The 22,304-nt window shown below is 41.9% G+C and overlaps 1 protein-coding gene across 2 annotated transcripts in view; it reads right to left on the bottom strand.

Moving 5' to 3' along the window:
- The window catches only part of LOC128691314 (DNA-dependent protein kinase catalytic subunit), a 1,096,584-nt gene that overhangs the window by 482,744 nt on the left and 591,536 nt on the right, over window positions 1-22,304 (bottom strand). The window contains exon 28 of one of the 2 annotated variants that reach the window (XM_070091676.1): window positions 16,157-16,315. The exons of the other annotated variant lie outside the window; for it this stretch is intronic. Within the exon in view, the coding sequence (XP_069947777.1) occupies window positions 16,157-16,315 (159 nt within the window). The remainder of the gene's footprint in view (window positions 1-16,156; window positions 16,316-22,304) is intronic. 2 annotated transcript variants of the gene reach the window in all.

Below are 22,304 nucleotides of genomic sequence, written 5' to 3'. Positions count from 1 at the left end.
TTAGTGTCATATTCTCCAACAATAAACTTGCCATCCCTCCTTCACACAAACAAATCGCCAATAAGAACATAAGAAAGGATGAACACTGCAGAAGGCCTGCTGGCCCATACTAGGCAGGTCCTTCACAAATCCAACCCACTAACAGAACAAATGCTACCCAAGCAATAAGCTCAGGTGCAAGTCAGACTCAAATCCAACCCCTCTCACTCATGTATTTATCCAACCTAAATTTGAAACCACCCAATGTTTTAGCTTCGACCACCCTATTAGGCAGACCATTCCACTCATCAATTGCCCCTATTACCAATGCTCATTTATACATTTTATTAGTGCTTTACATTTATTTGGCATTTTTTCTGCATGTAAATCTATATTTATGCAAGAGAAGTGACCCCTGAAGTGACCTAGAGTCCTTATGGAGGGGGATTCCCCTTCCAAACAATAACCACTCTTCCCTCTCTCCTCCTCCCTGTCTTCCATTCATCAACAACAGCCTTCAATAAAGGTAACTGTCATGTTAAATGTTCATTCTTTTGTGCATGTAAATCTATCTTTTAGGTAAAAAAAAAAAATTGTTGTTGATACTTCTGGGTGTCTAGAACGAATTAATTGGATTTACATTATTTCTTATGGGGAAAATTGATTCGAAAATCGTCTATTTCGATAATAGTCCCACTTCCAGGAAAGGATTAAGGACGATAATTGAGGGACCACTGTACATATATACAGCCACTGGGCATGTTCTTAGAAGTTCTGCAGCCTGCTGAAGTCTTTGAAACACGATGTCATGCACAATGGTGTTTTACACTCGTCACACATAAAACGAGTGTCTCTGTGTTGTTGTGGGCAGGCAGTTTCATTAGGAAGTGATCACGAGGCCTCAGACGAGAAGGTAGTTGTTGATAATTTCGTGGGCGGTTTTCTATTGCAGGTGTTGTTACTTTGGTACTCAATTATTATTTGTTTGATGACAGACAAACAAAATTTGCCTTATGGTGGTATTTTCTGGTCCTCATGTTATACATATTATAAGCAATGAGCATGGAAATGTCCAGAAAAGGGAAAAAGAGTTTTATGTACCACTTATAACTCTTGCAAACACAATCAGCAAACCCAATCTGCATGTCACATTTGTCCAGTGAACACATACTTAGTGTGTAGTCCATCACAGCTGCAGGCTTTAGAATGGGTTCATTGCTCTCTCTATGCTGCCTGCCAGTGTCTGCCATTTCATTAGGGTGAACTGATGATAACAGTGTGACATCTCGATTGTCATGCCACCGAAATGCCATGATGTCACTGGCAGCAAAAGCCTGCACCTCACCTTTACGAGTGCCTGTGTCGAACCTGGGCATATGTTTACTATTTGCACGCACTGTGCCACACACATCTGTCATGTTCACTCACAAGAAATCACTGAGTAAGGGGTTTGTGTACCAGTTATCAGTATATAATATATGCCCCTTACCAAGATATGGTTCCATCATTGTCCTAACTACATCACCAGAGATACCCAGTAACTTCCTGGTATATCGCAATGTATTACTTCCAGTGTACACAATTATATCCAATACAGGACCACTGTAGCAATCACAGAGCACAAACAACTTTATACTAAAGCGTTTCCTCTTGCTTGGTATATACTGCTTGAACGACAATCTTCCTTTGAACAGAATCACTCATCAATAACTAGATTCCTGAAGGGATAAAAATACATATTGAATTTCTGTTTCAGATACACAAACACATTCCTAATCATATATAACCTTTCGTTTCTGTCAGGCCTGGTTTTTAGATGAATGGTTCAGAGAACTGACAAGTTGATAAATTAGGAAACATTTCATCACACAGTGGCTTCATCAGTCCATACAAAGGAGAATGGTGAAGAACAGGAGGAGTTTGAGGTAATCAGTCCCTCAGCCTTGAGTCGATGTGGTCAGTCCATCAATCTTGAAAAGAAGAATGTGACACCAACTATGACTGCTGCACCTCTCCTGCCTACGGTACATAACCTACTGTTATGGAGCTATAGGACCCAACATGTATTTATGTATCTGTAACAGTTACTCTGGAATACCTAATTATATTGAATTGATGGGGACTCAGCTCTAAATGTCATAAGGGCAGATCACTCTTATGGCTGTAAGGGAGCTGAGTCAAGCCTGTTTTTCTCAATATAATAGGTTATACTATAGACACACACACACAATTTAAGTAAGTAGTTTATAAAGTTGTATTTCTTTTTGTAAAAGTAAAATTAAGGTGTGGTAGAATTGTGGTAACTGGAGAATTGTGCTTGGCAACAGTCTTTTGTTTGTTGGTGGGTGTGGGAGGAGCTGAGCTAGGCCCCTCCCTCTCTCTCACTTTTTTGTTGACCTCAAACTGGGAGGACCTCTGGGTCCTTCTTCTATTTTTGGGGGGGCATAATGTGTGCTCCAGGGGTGAGTTTTTATAACTTAAGTTGTGGCCACCATACCCAGGGTGACTAAAGTGTGTCAAAACACTGGTTAGCCCAGAGATTAGTCATGAAGAGAGAAGGCTGAGATGCACCATGTGGGAGAGCAGCTAAGGAGTGTGCAGGCTTATGTTTTGAATATGTGAGTGCTGTAATTGTATATTCTGTACATATCTATTTAGAATACAGTTATATTTTTATAGTAGTAGTTCAAATAACCTGTGAAGAGGGCTGGTGAAAGGATGAGACACTGAGGATGATCAGTCATGATGTATTACCCTAGACATAAGGCCTTTATGTAAAAGCTATCCCACACTAGAACATGTAGTGAGAACTTTACTGTCAAAGTATAAGGGATAACAACGTAACATGGGAGCTTGACCGAGAGAGTTATTTGACTGCTAAAATAACTCAAAACATTCTTTGAACTATATGTGCTGGTATGGGGTAATAACAGTTGCATGTTTCTGGTAGGAGAAGATTTACCAAGGTGGTGTCAGTGGAAGTGTTGTTTTCATATATTAGTTTACAGGTTGTTTTTCTCCTAAGGTGAGAGAAAGGTTAAGTAACACATTTTTGTTGTGGTTATGGTAAGTGCTATATGCATAGTTTACATTCAACTTGTGTTATTTTATGTGCCTGTGGGAAAACTTTGTCCACTGATACTGTAAGAGGGAAGCAAGTGTTTAAAGATAAAAACTATGTCAGAAGATGAGTCTTTAAATTTTTTAGGCTTCAGGGAGGAAGGTAATAATTCATCAGTAAACATGTCTGGTAACAGTGAAGATGAGGGATCACCTACTCCAGGTGATACGAAAATGGAGAGAATGAGACTTAGGATAGGGGTGTTAGAGGCTGAAATGAAATTAATGAAAGCTAAGGAGGAAGAGCGTCAAAGGTTAGGAGGTTCAGAACCAGAGCCTGAGCAGTACTTTAACATAACTAAAGCTGCAAATTTTGTCCCTAAGTTTACAGAGTGACCCAGATATATATTTTTCTTTTTTTGAGAAAACTGCTTTGGAGCAAGGATGGCCCAAACAGAAGTGGGCTACCCTAGTTCACACACAACTTGTGGGTGAAGGATTCCAGAGAGTAGAGACTCTGGAGGGGAAAAATTTTTCTGATTATGATAAAATTAAAGAGGAAGTATTGCTTGCCTACCAAATGATACCCTAGAAATATAGACAAAAGCTCAGAAATCAAAAATTTCGGAATGGGCAGACCTTAACTGAGTATGGGAATGAGAAACTATTCCTTTTTAAGAAATGGGTTTGTTCTAAAGGAGTTAATAAAGACTACAACAAATTAGTAGATCTGATGGTTCATGAGGAATTGTACAATACAATCCCTGTTGACCTCAGAGAATATCTGGAGGACAAAAACCCGGATAATCTTTCAGAAGCACTGGATTTGGGTGACAGATTCTTGGCTCGCAGGAAGCTGGTAAGTAAAAACAGTAATGCTCCTTCAGAAAATTTCCTCACTCGTTCAAAGCCTTATTCCAAGTCCTATGGTCATAAAGGTAAGTGGGACAAGAATTTTCAGGGACAAATGAAGGCTGAGGCACCCTCTAAAATAGAAGGCAAAGGTAAGTCAGTTGGAGTTCAAAGTTTACCTAGACAATCAGACAATGTTTCAGGTCCTCGAGTAAACAGTACCTGTCCTACACCAAATGGTAAAAATACCTTAAAGAGTTATGCCTGTTACTACTGTAACAAAACTGGACACACAAAAGTTTTGCTGGTCAAGACGGCGAGATCAGGAAAGGGAGGAACCACCCCAGAGGACCCTAACTGCAGACACACACCCAGTTGCCTGCATTAGGCCTTCAAAGCAAGGTGAGGAGGTATCTTTGGGTCTAGACCCCAGGATGCAGGTATTTTCTAGTAAGTCCACAGTTGCCTTGCATAAGGATGTGGGTAGGGTTGAGAACATACTGTCCTTGAGAGATGGATGTAGCACCTACTCCTTGCTACGTGCTGGAGTGCTGCCAGTGTCTAAGGATACCTATATTGGAGTAGATATATTATTGAAGGGTATTACAGGTTCACCCACAAAAACACCTGTACACAAATTATGGGTAGAATCTGCATACCAAGTTAGCTATCTCCCTGTAGGTGTTTCAGATGAAATTCCCTTCGAAGCGGTTAACCTCTTATTGGGAAACAACATTATGGGTCTGTTAGACAGTGAGGAACCACTAGTATGGGGGAAACCAGACCCCAAAGTTTGGGAGAAGAAGGCTAGGGAGACCCTGCCAGACCTTTTCCCTGTTGGTGCCATCACAAGAAGTATGTCTCGTGATCAGGCTATGAAGAGTAATCCTTATATTTCTCATGAGGATGGTGAGGACTTAGGGTTGGAAACTTTATTTTCTGAAGTAGAACTGCAGTCAACTGAAGAAAAGGATACCACAACCCGAGTCGAGCCTAATCAGTGCAGAGATCAGGGAAGTAGAGTGAGGGAGATTGGGCCTACTATGATGCAGTTAATTGCTGCACAGGGGTGTGATGACACTCTTAAGTCGATCAGAGCCTCAGCTGTGACTGAGGAGGAATCTTTACGTTTAAGTAAATGCTTCTATTTCAGGAAAGGTATACTAATGAAGAAGGCACCTTCTGTTGCAGTACCAGTAGGAGAACCAAGTTTTTGTCACCAGGTCGTGGTGCCTGAGCCTTATAGAAACCATGTTCTTAGCTTAGCGCATGACACACCTCTAGGTGGACACCTAGGTATTGCTAAAACAGTGTCCAGGGTTTCCAGGCACTTCTTCTGGCCTCGGCTGTGGGAGACAGTAGGAGATTATATAAAGACCTGTCATGTCTGCCAAATTATAGGGAAACCTAATCAAAGCATTAAACCTGTTCCCCTTCAGCCTATTTTAGCACCAGGTGAACCCTTCAGCAAGCTGGTAGTGGATGTCGTTGGCCCACTCCCAAGGACCAGAATGCCAAACAATTATTTACTAATGATAATTTGCTCCACTACCAGGTATCCAGAAGCAATCCCTCTATGCAAGATAACAGCTCCAGTGGTCTTAAGGGCTTTGATGAAGTTCTTTTCCCATGTTGACTTTCCTCGGGAGGTACAAACAGATCAAGGGTCTAACTTTACCTCAAAATTATTTAGGAATGTGTTAAAAGGGGTTAGATGTACAGCCCAAATTTTCAACTGCCTATCACCCTCAGTCTCAGGGGGTCATAGAGAGATTTCATCAAACTCTTAAGACAATGATGCGAGCTTATTGTATGAATAACACTAGTGACTGGGATGAGGGTATCCCCTTTCTCTTGTTTGCTGTGTGGGAAAGCACCCAAGAATCTCTCAGTTTCAGCCCTTTTGAGCTCATCTATGGTCATCCAGTGAGGGGACCACTGACTATTCTCAAGGAGCATTGGCTGGGCGGTGAAAATGAGGCTTCCCCGCCGGAAGATGTTCTCTTTTTCAGGAAATGATTGGACCAGGCGAGACAGATGGCAGCAGACAACCTCAAAGTTAGTCAGAGGGCCATCAAGCAGCGGTACGACCAAAGGGCAGTTCCTCGCTCCTTCAGTGCTGGAGAGGAAGTGTTAGCTTTGGAGCCAGTTCCGGGACATGCCTTGGCTGCACAATTTGATGGACCCTTTGTCATCACAGGCAGGTCTGGCCCCAATTATGTAATTAAGATGCCTGGCCATCGCAAATCAGAAAGGACTGTGCACATTAACAGATTAAAAAAATACCACGGTAGGGCGGGAGTTGCTGCCATCCAAGTTGAGTGTGACAATACTGAAAAGCTTCCTGTAACAACAGAAGTAAAGCTGTGCAATTCAGCCATCTTGCAAAATCCCTTGGCACACATGAAGGGACTCGGTGTACAGGGAGTCTGTGACTTGGTTCAGTTACTCCAAAAATTTCCAGATTTGTTTGGGGATGTACCAAAAGTAAGTAAATTGCCTCCCCATGATGTGGATGTCAGGGAAGCTGTTCCAATAACGCAGGCTCCTTACCCCATGAACCCAACAAAACAACTTCACATGGAGGAAGAAATGAAATCCCTCCTTCAAAACCAGTTTGTAGTGCCTAGCGAGAGTCAGTGGGCATCTCCATGCCTGATGGTTCCCAAACCTGATGGATCTATGCGTATGTGCACTGACTATCACAGAGTAAATGAAGTAACGAAGGCTGACTGTTGCCCTTTGCCACGTATGGATGATGTGATTGATGCTGTGGGAGGGGCAAAGTCTGTGAACAAACTGGACTTACTTAAAGGTTATTATCAGATACCCCTCACCCAGCTAGCCAAGGAAATTTCAGCCTTTGTCACTCCAGATGGGTTATTTCAATATAATGTTCTTCCTTTTGGGTTAAAAAATGCTCCTGCCACCTTCCAGTGTCGTATAAATACTGTCATAAGGGGGTTGGATGGTGTACGGGCCTATCTAGATGATATTGTGGTATTCAGTAACCAGTTGGAAACTCACTTGGTAAGATTACAAAAGTTGTTTAAACGTTTAGCCCAAGCCAAACTAACCATCAATCTGAGCAAAAGTGAGTTTGGCCAAGCCAGTGTACAATTCTTAGGATACGTAGTTGGTCAGGGAAAAGTAGCCCCAATTAATGCTAAGGTGGAAGCCATAATAAATTTTCCTAGACCACAGAATCGGAAGGCAGTGATGAGGTTCCTGGGCATGGTGGGTTATTACAGACGGTTCTGCCCCAACCTCTCCCAGGTAACGTCACCACTGACAACTTTGACCAGTCCCAAAGTTCAATTGAGCTGGGATGGCAAGTGTGACAGGGCTTTTGAAAATGTGAAAATGCTATTAGGGAATGCTCCTATCTTGAAAAGTCCTGAATTTGAATGCCCCTTCTCTCTACAAGTGGATGCTAGTGATGTAGGGGTAGGTGCAGTGTTATTGCAGGGTGATGAGAGAGATAGCCTTCAGCCAGTTTGTTACCACTCAGCCAAATTAAAAAAGCATCAACGTGGTTATGCAACTGTGGAGAAGGAGGTTTTTGCAAAGAATGAGAAACCACAATCAAAGACTCTTAAGATGGGCTTTGTTCCTACAACCTTTTAATTTGGAAGTTAAATATATAAAGGGCGCAGAGAATGTGGTTGCTGATGCTCTCTCTAGATGTTTCATGTAGATGCAGGGTGCATACTTTGTACATAGTGTTTGTCATGTGCTGACCTTGTTGTTTTTGCAGTGGTGAACTCTCAGCGAGCCTGAGGACTCCCTACCAGCCATCCGACTGTGAAGGAGACGAGTCGGAGCCAAAAGTGTGACGAGGGTCAGTGTATATGTACGTATTTGTGACTTGAGGCAGAGGTTGACAACCTTCGATAACATGAGACATTCAGGAAGGTATGTGGTATATTATCTTGGTGTGCTCTATGTACAAAACGGCTCGACGATTTGCCTTTGTGGTCCCTTGGACCCCTACATGTTCTGTGTCAGCCTCCACTTCATAAGGTTGGAGGATCTGCGTGGAGTGGGACCTCAGAAGATGGGCTTGAGTGCCTGACCATGTTAAGGATCGTGAGTATTGACTGGAAGTCTCACTGTTTGGTTCGGCCACCAAGTGAGAGACACCTTGACACGTTTTGTGAAGTTTCCTGCCTGGTGTACACCTGACTGCTCTGGGTTTGGCTCTACTCTCGTCTCCTGATCAGGAAGATGCCACCCTGGAGTACCAGTTGCTTGCTGGATTACCGCAGCGGAGGCACAGGCCTGTTGGTGCAGCCTTTCGCAGTGGGCATTGTGTGCAATTCTTGCATTGTAATGTGTATTGTTTTAAAAGCCACTACAATTATAAATAGTTACACCCTTGAGTATGTGGGTATGGTTAAAATGCTTTCTAAAAACTCTGCAATTTGTTCCAGTACTGTTCCTTTCAGGGTTTTATATGGTATGGGGTGCAAGTGCATGTGTATCTGGGAAGGTTCATTGGAGCCACACAAATTTGTAGATTGCCATGTAGTATGTCATCTTGTTGTAAATAACAGTAAAGTGAAGAGTAGTATGGTGCTGGGAAATATGTAACATTTCTAGTAGTCTTGCTAACCACCTTCAGGCTAAAGCAATATTTTTTTTTATTACTAGCTGTATCCTGAGGGACACGGTTAACTTTTGTGAGACTTCGTCTGGAGGTGGGGGTGTTATGGGGCTATAGGACCCAACATGTATTTATGTATCTGTAACAGTTACTCTGGAATACCTAATTATATTGAATTGATGGGGACTCAGCTCTAAATGTCATAAGGGCAGATCACTCTTATGGCTGTAAGGGAGCTGAGTCAAGCCTGTTTTTCTCAATATAATAGGTTATACTATAGACACACACACACACACACACACACACACACACACACACACACACACACACACACACAATTTAAGTAAGTAGTTTATAAAGTTGTATTTCTTTTTGTAAAAGTAAAATTAAGGTGTGGTAGAATTGTGGTAACTGGAGAATTGTGCTTAGCAACAGTCTTTTGTTTGTTGGTGGGTGTGGGAGGAGCTGAGCTAGGCCCCTCCCTCTCTCTCACTTTTTTGACTTCAAACTGGGAGGACCTCTGGGTCCTTCTTCTATTTTTTGGGGGGCATAATGTGTGCTCCAGGGGTGAGTTTTTATAACTTAAGTTGTGGCCACCATACCCAGGGTGACTAAAGTGTGTCAAAACACTGGTTAGCCCAGAGATTAGTCATGAAGAGAGAAGGGCAAAGTGGCTGAGATGCACCATGTGGGAGAGCAGCTAAGGAGTGTGCAGGCTTATGTTTTGAATATGTGAGTGCTGTAATTGTATATTCTGTACATATCTATTTAGAATACAATATTATTTTTATAGTAGTAGTTTAAATAACCTGTGAAGAGGGCTGGTGAAAGGATCAGACACTGAGGATGATCAGTCATGACGTATTACCCTAGACATAAGGCCTTTATGTAAAAGCTACCCCACACTAGAACATGTAGTGAGAACCTTACTGTCAAGGTATAAGGGATAACAACATAACAACCTAACACCTACTTCTCCGCAGATATGCTGTATTCTCTTCAAGATTGATGGACTGACCACATCGACTCAAGGTTGACGTACTGATTACCTCAAACTCCTCCTGTTCTTCACCATTCTCCTTTGTATGGACTGATGAAGCCACTGTGTGGCAAAGCATTTCCTCATTAAAGATAATCAAGTGTTGCATATGTGTCTAATTTATCAGGCCTGGTTTTGTCTGAGAAGTGAAGCATACAAATCGATTCATTGGTATAATGTCATTGAAACATAGGGCTGCAATCAGGCAGTCTGTTGACCAGTATAACTTGACACTGTGCTTATACACATGTGGCATAAGTATTACTGTGGCAAACAAAAAATACATCTCAGCCACAGTTGTCTCCTTCCACTGGTGTAGGCGTGATTTTGGTTTAAGTATGTATTGTGTTTGCCATGGTGCAATCGAAGTATCTGCTGCTTTCCCTGACAATAATTTCCATCAGGGGTTCATCAAAGAATAACTCGAAACATTCCAGTTCAGTGGCATTGTTCCCAAGTGTACAAGATGGCCGTATTCCATTTTGACTTTCATCAAAGTGATGGGGATTGGGAACAAAATTGGTAGCTTCCTGCCAATCCCAGGTGCAGTCTGCTGGTGGGTACTAGATACTGACAGGTGGTTGTGGAGGTTGGTGTTGTAGGTGGGTTGTGGGTGGGTGGGCGAGGGTGGTCCTTGTAGCTGAGCTGACTCAGCGGCGTGGGTACCAGCATGGTCCACTGCTGGTGCCACACGGTTGGCCCCACTATAACCACTACCATTTGCTGCTGCATCCACATTTCTCAACCCAACTGCAACACTATCATTTTCATTTTCACTATCTGTGCCTGTTGTATGGCCATGGGATGTACAGAGAGTTATACTCCTTACCCTTGGAATAGCATATGGCACACTACCTGGGTGCATATACCGTCGTACACATTGACGCTTCACTGGAGAATATTCCACTTCACTCTTACTGCTGGAACTGTTTTCATGAGCTTGGAGTTCATATTCACTATCATTATCATCACCATTGCTCACATCTGAGTCCTGGATATGGGATAGTACGAATTTCCTCTTTTGTTCTGGTACAACTGAATGTGAACAAGACGGCCCAGCACCAGAGGTGGAAGGTTAAGGGTCATCTTGATTTCCCCTCACTATTACTGGTATTATGGTCATTAGTTTCGGTCACAACCTCCTGAAGACCTTGAAAGACATCTTCACTGACACTTCAATCTGTATTAGAACTGTCACTGGGGAACAAAAGTGTCCCAATTCGCCGAGGAGTGAGGTGTTTCTTACCGCGAAGCATGGTGAACAAGGTGTACTAAAATGGCGTTCCCGCAATGCATCACTGGTTGCCCGATTTTTTCCCTAGTGTGCACATTGACCATGCAGTCCCATTCTTTCACATCTAGGCCTACCAGCCGTTTCCCGCTTAATTTGAGGCTGCTAGAATTTACGCGTACTAGTCCGGCACCAACCATGGCACGTAAGCCGCACTAGTACGGCACCAACCCTGAAAGGGTTAAAAGTGGTGCAACAATTGATTTGCCATGGTACTGAAGCACCCAGGCAAATGTGATAGGAGGTGATGAATGAACACTCGCAAAAGAACTTCAGCATAAAGGGAAGGTAGATGCAGAGGTCCACAAGCTGGAGTGGCAAAACTGAGACAGGGCTGGGTAGCCTTCAGTTCCATCAGCACACTGAAAACCAAAGCAAACTGCTAGTGCCTATCAAGTGAAGCATACCTGGAGTATACCTGGAGGGTGTTCTAGGGTCAATGCTCCTGTAGCCTGGTCCCATGACTGTTTAAAAACCAAGGAATTGCTGTTAGCCTGCAGGCCCATATATTGATCACAGCCTGGTTGGTCTGGTACCTGGACAAGGTAGGGAGTAATTTCTTAAAACCTTATACGTAAATCTTTATTTTAGAAATATTTGATATCTGCTGGTAGCACTTTGAAGAGCCTTGGTCATCAGATGTTAACAGTGATCTAATTCTGTTTGCAGTAACTCTGTTCTTCACTGGGTTCATCTTAGATTTCCTTCCATACCCATTACTCCAGTAAGTTTTGATGGCAGTGTGCAGGTCTGGAACCTTGCTCTAAGTATCTTCTATGCACATTACATATGAATAGGTCTTTTTTCTGCTGCTGAGAACATTTCAAAAGTTATTTCAAGTAGTGGGATTATTTACTGCCAGTAGGGAGTAAATAATCTCATTAAATTTTTTGTTTTCAGCACTGCAATCTCTCTCGTTTGTGAGCATAGAACAGTATTCAAGAAATGAGGTAATAAATGAACTGAATAATTCCATCACTGATATAACTTCTCTTGTTTAGAAAGTTCTCATTATCCACTGTCATTTCTCAGGCCTTTGCTGTATCTGCCTTATTTTACTCTCTGAATTAAGTCAACTGACATTATTTTTAAGTCTTATATGCTTACTTCATTCAGTGAGATGGTTCTCATGTGTTCTGTATCCTGTACTCATTTTGAGTTCTTCATTCTTTCTATAACTAAGTGGTTGGAATGTCACTGGAAGACTTTGTTGAGATCTGCTTGCAATTTTTGTCCTCCACTGAGATGACCAACATGCTTATTGAAGTATCACTCACAAATGAAAATACAAAATTGTGACCAGTGTCTATATCCATTCTACTATGAGACTGAGAAACAATACAGATGTTAGGACCATACTATGAAATAATGAGCTTTATTTTTCTAAGATGAGAATTTGTTTAGTTTACTACCACTTTTCATGATCTGTTGGTTAGAAATGTGGTCTGTATTATTTGCTACTATTTTGCTGAACCCTATGAAGAGGCAGCACCAGGGGAAGGGGAATTTAGGGGGCTACAGCCCCCAACTTCCTTCAGCTACCAAAAAGCCCCTCTTGTGATGAAAATCATCATTAATTCAACTTATTCTTAGGTATAAAACTCCACCTGTACTAGACATTCATGTAAGAACCTAAGAATGGAGGAACATAGCAGAGGCCTACTAACTTACTTTTAGGTAAAAGAGCACATGCACAACTAATCAGACATTTTATTGTGTCAATGCTTAGCTCTCCAGGAGAGCTAAACTTTGCTACAAGAGAATATCTCATTAGTTCAACATGTGCCATTTTACCTAACATGTTGTCAGTCATTCTAGCAACATTATTACTGCTGGCTTTTTCTCTCAATACCCAATACTGCAATCCACTAACCTGTCTACCTTTGTTGGTTGGTATTGTATACCTTTATATGTTTTTTTTTTATTTTTTTTTATTATTAACACACTGGCCGATTCCCACCAAAGCAGGGTGGCCCGAAAAAGACAAACTTTCACCATCATTCACTCCATCACTGTCTTGCCAGTGATGGAGTGCTTTACACTACAGTTTAAACTGCAACATTAACACCCCTCCTTCAGAGTGCAGGCACTGTACTTCCCATCTCCAGGACTCAAGTCCGGCCTGCCGGTTTCCCTGAATCCCTTCATAAATGTTACTTTGCTCACACTCCAACAGCACGTCAAGTATTAAAAACCATTTGTCTCCATTCACTATCAAACACACTCACACATGCCTGCTGGAAGTCCAAGCCCCTCACACACAAAACCTCCTTTACCCCCTCCCTCCCTCCAACCTTTCCTAGGCCGACCCTTACCCCACCTTCCTTCCACTACAGACTGATACACTCTTGAAGTCATTCTGTTTCGCTCCATTCTCTCTACATGTCCGAACCACCTCAACAACCCTTCTTCAGCCCTCTGGACAACAGTTTTGGCAATCCCGCACCTCCTCCTAACTTCCAAACTACGAATTCTCTGCATTATATTCACACCACACATTGCCCTCAGACATGACATCTCCACTGCCTCCAGCCTTCTCCTCGCTGCAACATTCATCACCCACACTTCACACCCATATAAGAGCGTTGGTAAAACTACACTCTAATACATTCCCCTCTTTGCCTCCAAGGACAAAGTTCTTTGTCTCCACAGACTCCTAAGTGCACCACTCACCCTTTTTCCCTCATCAATTCTATGATTCACCTCATCTTTCATAGACCCATCTGCTGACACATCCACTCCCAAATATCTGAATACATTCACCTCCTCCATACTCTCTCCCTCCAATCTGATATCCAATCTTTCGTCACCTATTCTTTTTGTTATCCTCAAAACCTTACTCTTTCCTGTATTCACTTTTAATTTTCTTCTTTTGCACACCCTACCAAATTCATCCACCAATCTCTGCAACTTCTCTTCAGAATCTCCCAAGAGCACAGTGTCATCAGCAACGAGCAACTGTGACAACTCCCACTTTATGTGTGATTCTTTATCTTTTAACTCCACGCCTCTTGCCAAGACCCTCGCATTTACTTCTCTTACAACCCCATCTATAAATATATTAAACAACCACGGTGACATCACACATCCTTGTCTAAGGCCTACTTTTACTGGGAAATAATCTCCCTCTTTCCTACATACTCTAACTTGAGCCTCACTATCCTCATACAAACTCTTCACTGCTTTCAGTAACCTACCTCCTACACCATACACCTGCAACATCTGCCAAATTGCCCCCCTATCCACCTTGTCATATGCCTTTTCCAAATCCATAAATGCCACAAAAACCTCTTTAGCCTTATCTAAATACTGTTCACGTATATGTTTCACTGTAAACACCTGGTCCACACACCCCCTACCTTTCCTAAAGCCTCCTTGTTCATCTGCTATCCTATTCTCCATCTTACTCTTAATTCTTTCAATAATAACTGTACCATACACTTTACCAGGTATACTCAACAGACTCATCCCCCTATAATTTTTGCACTCTCTTTTGTTCCCTTTGCCTTTATACAAAGGAACTATGCATGCTCTCTGCCAATCCCTAGGTACCTTACCCTCTTCCATACGTGCATTAAACAATTGCACCAACCACTCCAAAACTATATCCCCACCTGCTTTTGATATTTCTATCTTTATCCCATCAATCCCGGCTGCCTTACCCCCTTTCATTTTACCTACTGCCTCATGAACTTCCCCCACACTCACAACTGGCTCTTCCTCACTCCTACAAGATGTTATTCCTCCTTGCCCTATACACAAAATCACAGCTTCCCTATCTTCATTAACATTTAACAATTCCTCAAAATATTCCCTCCATCTTCCCAATACCTCTAACTCTCCATTTAATAACTCTCCTCTCCTATTTTTAACTGATAAATCCATTTGTTCTCTAGGCTTCCTTAACTTGTTAATCTCACTCCAAGCTTTTTCTTATTTTCAACAAAATTTGTTGATAACATCTCACCCACTCTCTCATTTGCTCTCTTTTTACATTGCTTCACCACTCTCTTAACCTCTCTCTTTTTCTCCATATACTCTTCCCTCCTTGCATCACTTCTACTTTGTAAAAACTTCTCATATGCTAACTTTTTCTCCCTTACATCATCATTCCACCAATTGCTCCTCTTCCCTCCCGCACCCACTTTCCTGTAACCACAAACTTCTGCTGAGCACACTAACACTACATTTTTAAACCTACCCTATACCTCTTCGACTCCATTGCCTATGCTCTCATTAACCCATCTATCCTCCAATAGCTGTTTATATCTTACCCTAACTGCCTCCTCTTTTAGTTTATAAACCTTCACCTCTCTCTTCCCTGATGCTTCTATTCTCCTTGTACCCCATCTACCTTTTACTCTCAGTGTAGCTACAACTAGTAAGTGATCTGATATATCTGTGGCCCCTCTATACACATATACATCCTGAAGTCTACTCAACAGTCTTTTATCTACCAATACATAATCCAACAAACTACTGTCATTTTGCCCTACATCATATCTTGTATACTTATTTATCCTCTTTTTCTTAAAATATGTTTTACCTATAACTAAACCCCTTTCTATACAAAGTTCAATCAAAGGGCTCCCATTATCATTTACACCTGGCACCCCAAACTTACCTACCACGCCCTCTCTAAAAGTTTCTCCTACTTTAGCATTCAGGTCCCCTACCACAGTTACTCTTATATATATATTTTGTAGGGTGGGCTGAGTAATAAAACTATCCAGGTCTTCAACTCGAGTTATCAATAAGATTGCTGAACACTGATATATACAGTACTATTCTTTCAGATTTCATTGACAACTTTGTAGTCATCTGTGTAAGACATGAGGCTGGCCAATAATGAAAGAGGTTTTTGACTTGGATTATGCAAGTGATATGTATTTTTTATTGTTTCCAAGTTTCCTAAATGACTTTTTGTTCCATTTGTGTTTCTTGTGACTGGCATGAAAGCTTTGGTTTCAATTCTATATTGGTAATTTCTCTATGTAGATTCTCTTTGTTGTGAAATCTGCCGTTTTTTTTTGAGCAGTTCAGCAACCCACTTCCTTCTATAAAGTCTTCTACATTCTACCTATATCTCTAATATCTTTTCAGGCTTTTTCACACTAGAGGTCTAGAGACAAGTATCAGTATGAATGATGTGTGGCACATTTCAGGTGTGTTCTCAAGGAAACTCACAGCTGAAAAGCTTTGCAACATTTTTAACAGTATCATCTACACATATATTTCAAAGCTGTGGATAAATTTTACAGAAACTAAAGGGCTTTCAATAAAAAAAAAACTTACTACTAAGAGTTCAACACTGAGTTACTAAACTTACTTGATTGTGAACTGCAGGAGTACTGAAGACATGGATAATTCCAGAGCAATCAGTATTTCACTGAGAGCTTGATGATACTCCCGATCACGTGCACTACCAGCAGCAAACTCGGTCGATTTTAGAGGAAAGTTGTTTAAACTCATTGTCTCAAGAGCTTCACTGCAATTGTAATAAAACAGAAAAAACTACATTTTCCTACCTTTACCTTTATATAAAATAATAGCAAATTAAAACAGGGAAAAATTATCACTGAATTTTAAAACATATATTTCACAGACTTTTAACCCTTAAACTGTCCAAACGTAGATCTATGTTAGTACCACCAGGGCTCCAAAACGTAGATATACATTTTATTTCTCCTACCTTCAAATTTGGTGCAATAGGCCTGAGTGGCATAGATATGAGAGAATGGGCCTGTGCACTCAGTGTGTGCAGTATGAAAAAAATTGAGAATGCCGCGGTACTCATGGTAGCACCAGTTAGTTTCATCTCCATCTTGGGTCAACATCATAGCAAACCCCTGTGATTCACTCACGCCTCGTCGTATTAACACTCTCCTATTCGAGGAAAGTGATACAGAATGTGAGTTTAGTGAATTTGACACTGATGTGGCCACTAATGATCATGGAATTAGTGAAAATATTGATGATAACCCAAATGACCTTCAGCCTATCACCTCTGGGGTGGCCAGTGTGGCCATACCAGACCCTCAGCCCAGCACCTCTGGGGTGGCTAGTGTTACTGCCCAAAGGCAACTACGCAAGAGGAAATTATAATTTTCCTGCGGTTTAGGTATTAATGATAGTGGAAGTGATATAAGAGACGATGAGATTGATTTAAATCCCATAGAGGATTCATCAAGTGATAGTGATATTCATTATTCCCCACTGAAACATACTTTTAGGCATTGTCACCTAAGTTCAGGCAGTGTGCCATATGTAGTCCACAAGGGTCGTGGGAGGTCATGATTGAAAACCCCAGCCACTGATAGTGATCATGAAGATGAATATGCGGGGATGGAGGAAGAGGTGGTGGTGGTGGCAGGTGGCATGGTGCCTGGGCCGCACAGCGCAGTGGGTGGGCAGACAAAGGACAACCCGGCACCCCCTCAACCATGTACTGCCTCAACTCCCATCCCTCCTCCTGCTTCCCCATGCCAGATGCCACAGGTCCACCCTACGCCATGTGATCATGAATGGAACTGGACAGAAAGTACACCATTTGTGCCACATCCTTGCAATTTTGAAGCCAGTGGAAGTAGCATTGTGGTAGAATGTCATATCACAAATGAGTCTACAGAGTTAGACTATTTCCATCTATACTATGATGAGCCTATAATGAACTTGATTGTCACCCAAACCAATAGTTACTACCACTATACAATGGACAACACAGAGGTTGCAGAATCGTCGTAGCTGCACAGGTGGAAAGATACAACTGTGGCTGAAATGTATTTATTCCTTGGCACTGTCATGCTTGTGCCACATACATATAAGCACAATACAGCACAGTACTTGTCCACAGACCACTTCATCAGTACTCCAGTCTTACTGACCTCCTTCCCTGCAACAGATTCAGTCTGTTGCTATGAATGTCGCACTTCTCAAGACTGAATATGCCCAACAGAAATTACCTCCTATACAAAATCGGTAAAGTGTTTATCCATCTGAAGCAAAATTTCAGTGCCTACTTTTATCCATTCAAGAACACTGTTGACGAGTCTTTGATTCTGTTCGTGGGACGATTGTCATTCAAACAATATATACTAAGCAAACGTAAAAGTTTTGGAATAAAACTCTTCGTTACGTGTCACTGTGAGACTGGTATTGTGATGAATGTCATTATCTACATAGGGAAAAATACACTCGACGATACCAGGCGGATGTTGGGCATTTCTGGTGATGTTGTCTGCAAGATGATGGAGCCATACCCTGGCAATGGTCATACACTGTGTACACTGCACACAGTACAGTGTACACAGACAACTGGTATACAAGCCCTATGCTCACTTATTTCCTGAATCTGAACAATACTGATATATGTGTGGCACAGTGAGAAGAAATAGAATACACATGCCAAGGTTCACTGGATGCAGTGCTGAAGATGCAATGCAAGCAACACATGTCAATGACATCATGGCACTGATGTGGCACGACAAACGGGACATGACGTTCCTGTCAACCATCCACAGAAACAAGATGGTACAAATTGAACAGGGACACAAATGAACATATTGTAAAGCCAGCTGCTGTCGTCAACTGTACAAACAATATGCGACTAGTCGGCAAGTGTGACATGCAAATAGGGTTCATTGATTGTGTGCATAGGAGTCGCAAGTGGTACATGAAAGTGTTTTTCCACACGTCTTCAACATGTACGAAATAGAGACTGAGAAGTGACAACACTATGCAGAATTCACCCTCTGTGTCATAAAGCAGTCAATAAAAAGTATGGTACCACACCTGTACCTGCCCCTCAACAGCGACCTGTCCCCTCACCACAACCACAAGGGAAAATGCCTGACCGAATAATCCCTAACTGTCACTGCCTGATACAGATACCATCTACCCCAAAGAAGAAGTATTTTCACAAAAAGTGTGTTGTGTGTGCTAACACTAAAAGGCGACCCCAAGTGCGAAAAGACATGTGATTCATATGTCATCAATGTGGTGTGACACAATGAGGCATCACACAATGGTGGAGTTCTAGAAACATAAATGGGACCAGTAAATACCTTGTATATATTTGTAGACAAAACAGGTCTCCCTCAACATTTGTGAGGGTTAGGGGGTCAAAAACCTCGTGAATGTTGAAAAATCGCGAATGTTTGGTGCCCCAATATACATAGACCGTCATTTAGCACGAGTTTATTTGGCAAGATTTGGGAATTGCATGATTGAAGAATTGCTGCACAATTTTATGTAACATGTATAATTAATTTAACATGGTTCAGTTTGTGGGAAGGAAAAAAAAATTCTCTTTTGCTCAAGCGGCCAGCTTGTTGTGGAGCAGCCGGGGAGCCCTCCTGCCATCCCCTGCCACTTCTGCCATGCCCTACCAATCCCCAACACCACCCCACCATCCCAACATTCGTAATTCATACATGTCCAGTCCAGTCTTTCTCTGCTACAAGGCAGCTGTGTTTGTGAATTATGTTATGATATAGTGGAACCTCAAATTCCGAACTTAATTCGTTCCAGGAGCTAGTTCTAAATTCGAAAAGTCTGAAATTCGAAGCAATATTTCCCATAAGAAATAATGGAAATACACTTAATCCGTTCCAGAAACCCAAAAATATTCACAAAAAAAAAAAAAAACATTTTATAGAGATTAATTCCAGTTTTACATACACACAACAAATGCTATAGTCTTTAATTATGTATAGTAACATAAAATAAAATTTTTACTTACCTTTATTGAAGATTGGTGATGGCATCTGGAAGATAGGGAGGGGGAGAGAGGGAGTTGGGGTTATTGTTTGGAAGGAGAATCCCCCTCCATATTACAGAATGGACATCAATTCGTTAGAAAACATTCAGCGTAGGATGACTAAATTAATACATAGCATTAGAAATCTTCCTTATGAAGAAAGATTGAAGACTCTTAATTTACATTCACTTGTTAGACGAAGAATGAGGGGAGACCTGATCGAAGTGTATAAGTGGAAAATAGGTATTAATAAAGGGGATATTAATAAGGTCTTGAGGATCTCTCTCCAAGAGAGAACCCGCAGTAATGGATTTAAATTAGATAAGTTTAGATTTAGAGAGGACATAGGAAAGTATTGGTTTGGAAATAGGGTAGTTGATGAGTGGAACAGTCTACCTAGTTGGGTTATTGAGGCTAGGACCTTGGGTAGTTTCAAATTTAGGTTGGATAAGTACATGAGTGAGAGGGGTTGGATTTGAGTGGGACTTGCATATCAGAGCTTATTTCTTGGGTAGCATTGAAAATTGAGTTGGGCAAATGTTTTGTTAGTGGGATGAATTGTAAAGGACCTGCCTAGTATGGGCCAACAGGCCTCCTGCAGTGCTCCTCCTTCCTTATGTTCTTATCAAAGCTCTCTCTGGGGTTGCTTCCCTTCTCTATTTTAATGCCACTAGGACCAGCTTGAGAGTTATTGGACCCCAGTCTCACAAAATAACTATCCACAGTCGTCTGTTTCCGTCTCACAAAATAACTATCCACAGTCATCTGTTTCCGTCTCACAAAATAACTATCCACAGTCGTCTGTTTATGTCTCACAAAATAACTGTCCACAGTCATCTGTTTCCGTCTCACAAAATAACTATCCACAGTCGTCTGTTTCCGTCTCACAAAATAACTGTCCACAATCGTCTGTCTCACAAAATAACTACACAGTTGTCTGTTTCTGTCTCACAAAATAACTCCACAGTCATCTGTTTCTGTCTCACAAAAAAACTGTCCACAATCGTCTGTCTCACAAAATAACTGTCCACAATCATCTGTTTGTCTCACAATATAACTCCACAGTTGTCTGTTTCTGTCTCACAAAATAACTCCACAGTCGTCTGTTTCTGTCTCACAAAATAACTCCACAGTCGTCTGTTTCTGTCTCACAAAAAAACTGTCCACAATCGTCTGTCTCACAAAATAACTGTCCACAATCATCTGTTTGTCTCACAATATAACTCCACAGTTGTCTGTTTGTCTCACAAAATAACTCCACAGTCGTCTGTTTCTGTCTCACAAAATAACTGTCCACAGTTGTCTGTTTCTGTCTCACAAAATAACTGTCCACAATCATCTGTTTGTCTCACAAAATAACTCCACAGTTGTCTGTTTCTGTCTCTCAAAATAACTGTCCACAGTCCACTGTACATCCTGGCAAGCTCAACAAGTCTCACTCCAATCTCATACTTATGTATTATTTCCTTCTGCACATCTATGGTGTTTCTCACTTTCTTTACCACAGGGGTATTGCTAGCAAGTTTCTTTGGGCCCATGGCAGCTTATTTCACAGCCCCACAAGCACTAAACACAATTTAATAATCGTAAAATGTGTGAACGAGATGGCTAGACTGCTCACGGCGCCTGCGATGCAGAGCGGGCCAGCGAACAGGTTCTGTACCCGGCGGTCCAAAAATTGGGGCGCGTTTGATAATAGGGACACAGTTCGTCCGAAAAAGTGGTCTTATTTTCGAAACGTTTGATATGTGATACGTTCGATTTTTGAGGTTCCACTGTATTTTAATTACTATATCTTGTATCTGCCAAGCAATTGTGACACCCAGTAGCCATACCAGTGTTGCTGAAAGTGGCACAAAGAGGTATAAGCATTTAAGTCTTAGAATTAACAAAGAAACAAAAATATTAGACGAGATAACCTGTAGCCATAATGAAGTGTTACTTTGTACACAGAAAAAGAGGTAAACATGAGTTTGTGTGACTGACTTACTGAATGACTGACTGACTTACTGAGTGACTTGACTGACTTACTGAAGACTGACTGACTTATGTAGGTTGTGTTGGCCGAGGAGGGAAGGAAGAGGAATGAAGTCGTCTTCACTTCATCACCCTACACAAGAAGCATCCATCTCTCAATGAGCTATCCTGATGTTGTGTCTGCACGTTTCAGCATTCAGACACAGGTACAGGCAGGATCCAGCCGAAATTTGCCGAATTTCTTTGAGAAATGTAAGTGGCATCACCTGGCACTTCACAGCGCCCCACGCTGTTTCTCTAGTCACGTGTTCAGCGTCACTTGTATATTGCTGCTGTTGTTTTTCAGCTTGGCACGGCTATTTCAGCAAGTCAGAGGTGAGTTTGTGGTGATTTCAGCGTCCAGTGTGGGTGTTTCTCCAAGTGGGTATGTGAGAGAGGAAGTGGCCGGGTTCCTCACCTCACTCACACCTCACCCACCTACCACCACACTCCACCACTATGTACTCACTCCCTCTGCTGTGTTTTCTGCTGTTTTCTGTGTGAATTCATTGCCAGAGCTGTGTATCAGAGTGCCTGAGCCCACTCAAAGCCACGTACAGCACTAAGCCACATGTGGCCGAAGCCACATGAATCATGAAGCCACGTGGATCACCAAGACACGTGGATGAAGCCACGCAGCGTCGACGACGCCACGTGGATCTACAAGCCACATGTGGATCATGTCACGTGGATCTAAAAGCCA

Source organism: Cherax quadricarinatus, chromosome 36 (genome assembly GCF_038502225.1).
Source record: "Cherax quadricarinatus isolate ZL_2023a chromosome 36, ASM3850222v1, whole genome shotgun sequence".
NCBI classification, from domain to species: domain Eukaryota; kingdom Metazoa; phylum Arthropoda; class Malacostraca; order Decapoda; family Parastacidae; genus Cherax; species Cherax quadricarinatus.
This window is presented reverse-complemented; position numbering and strand designations above follow the sequence as displayed.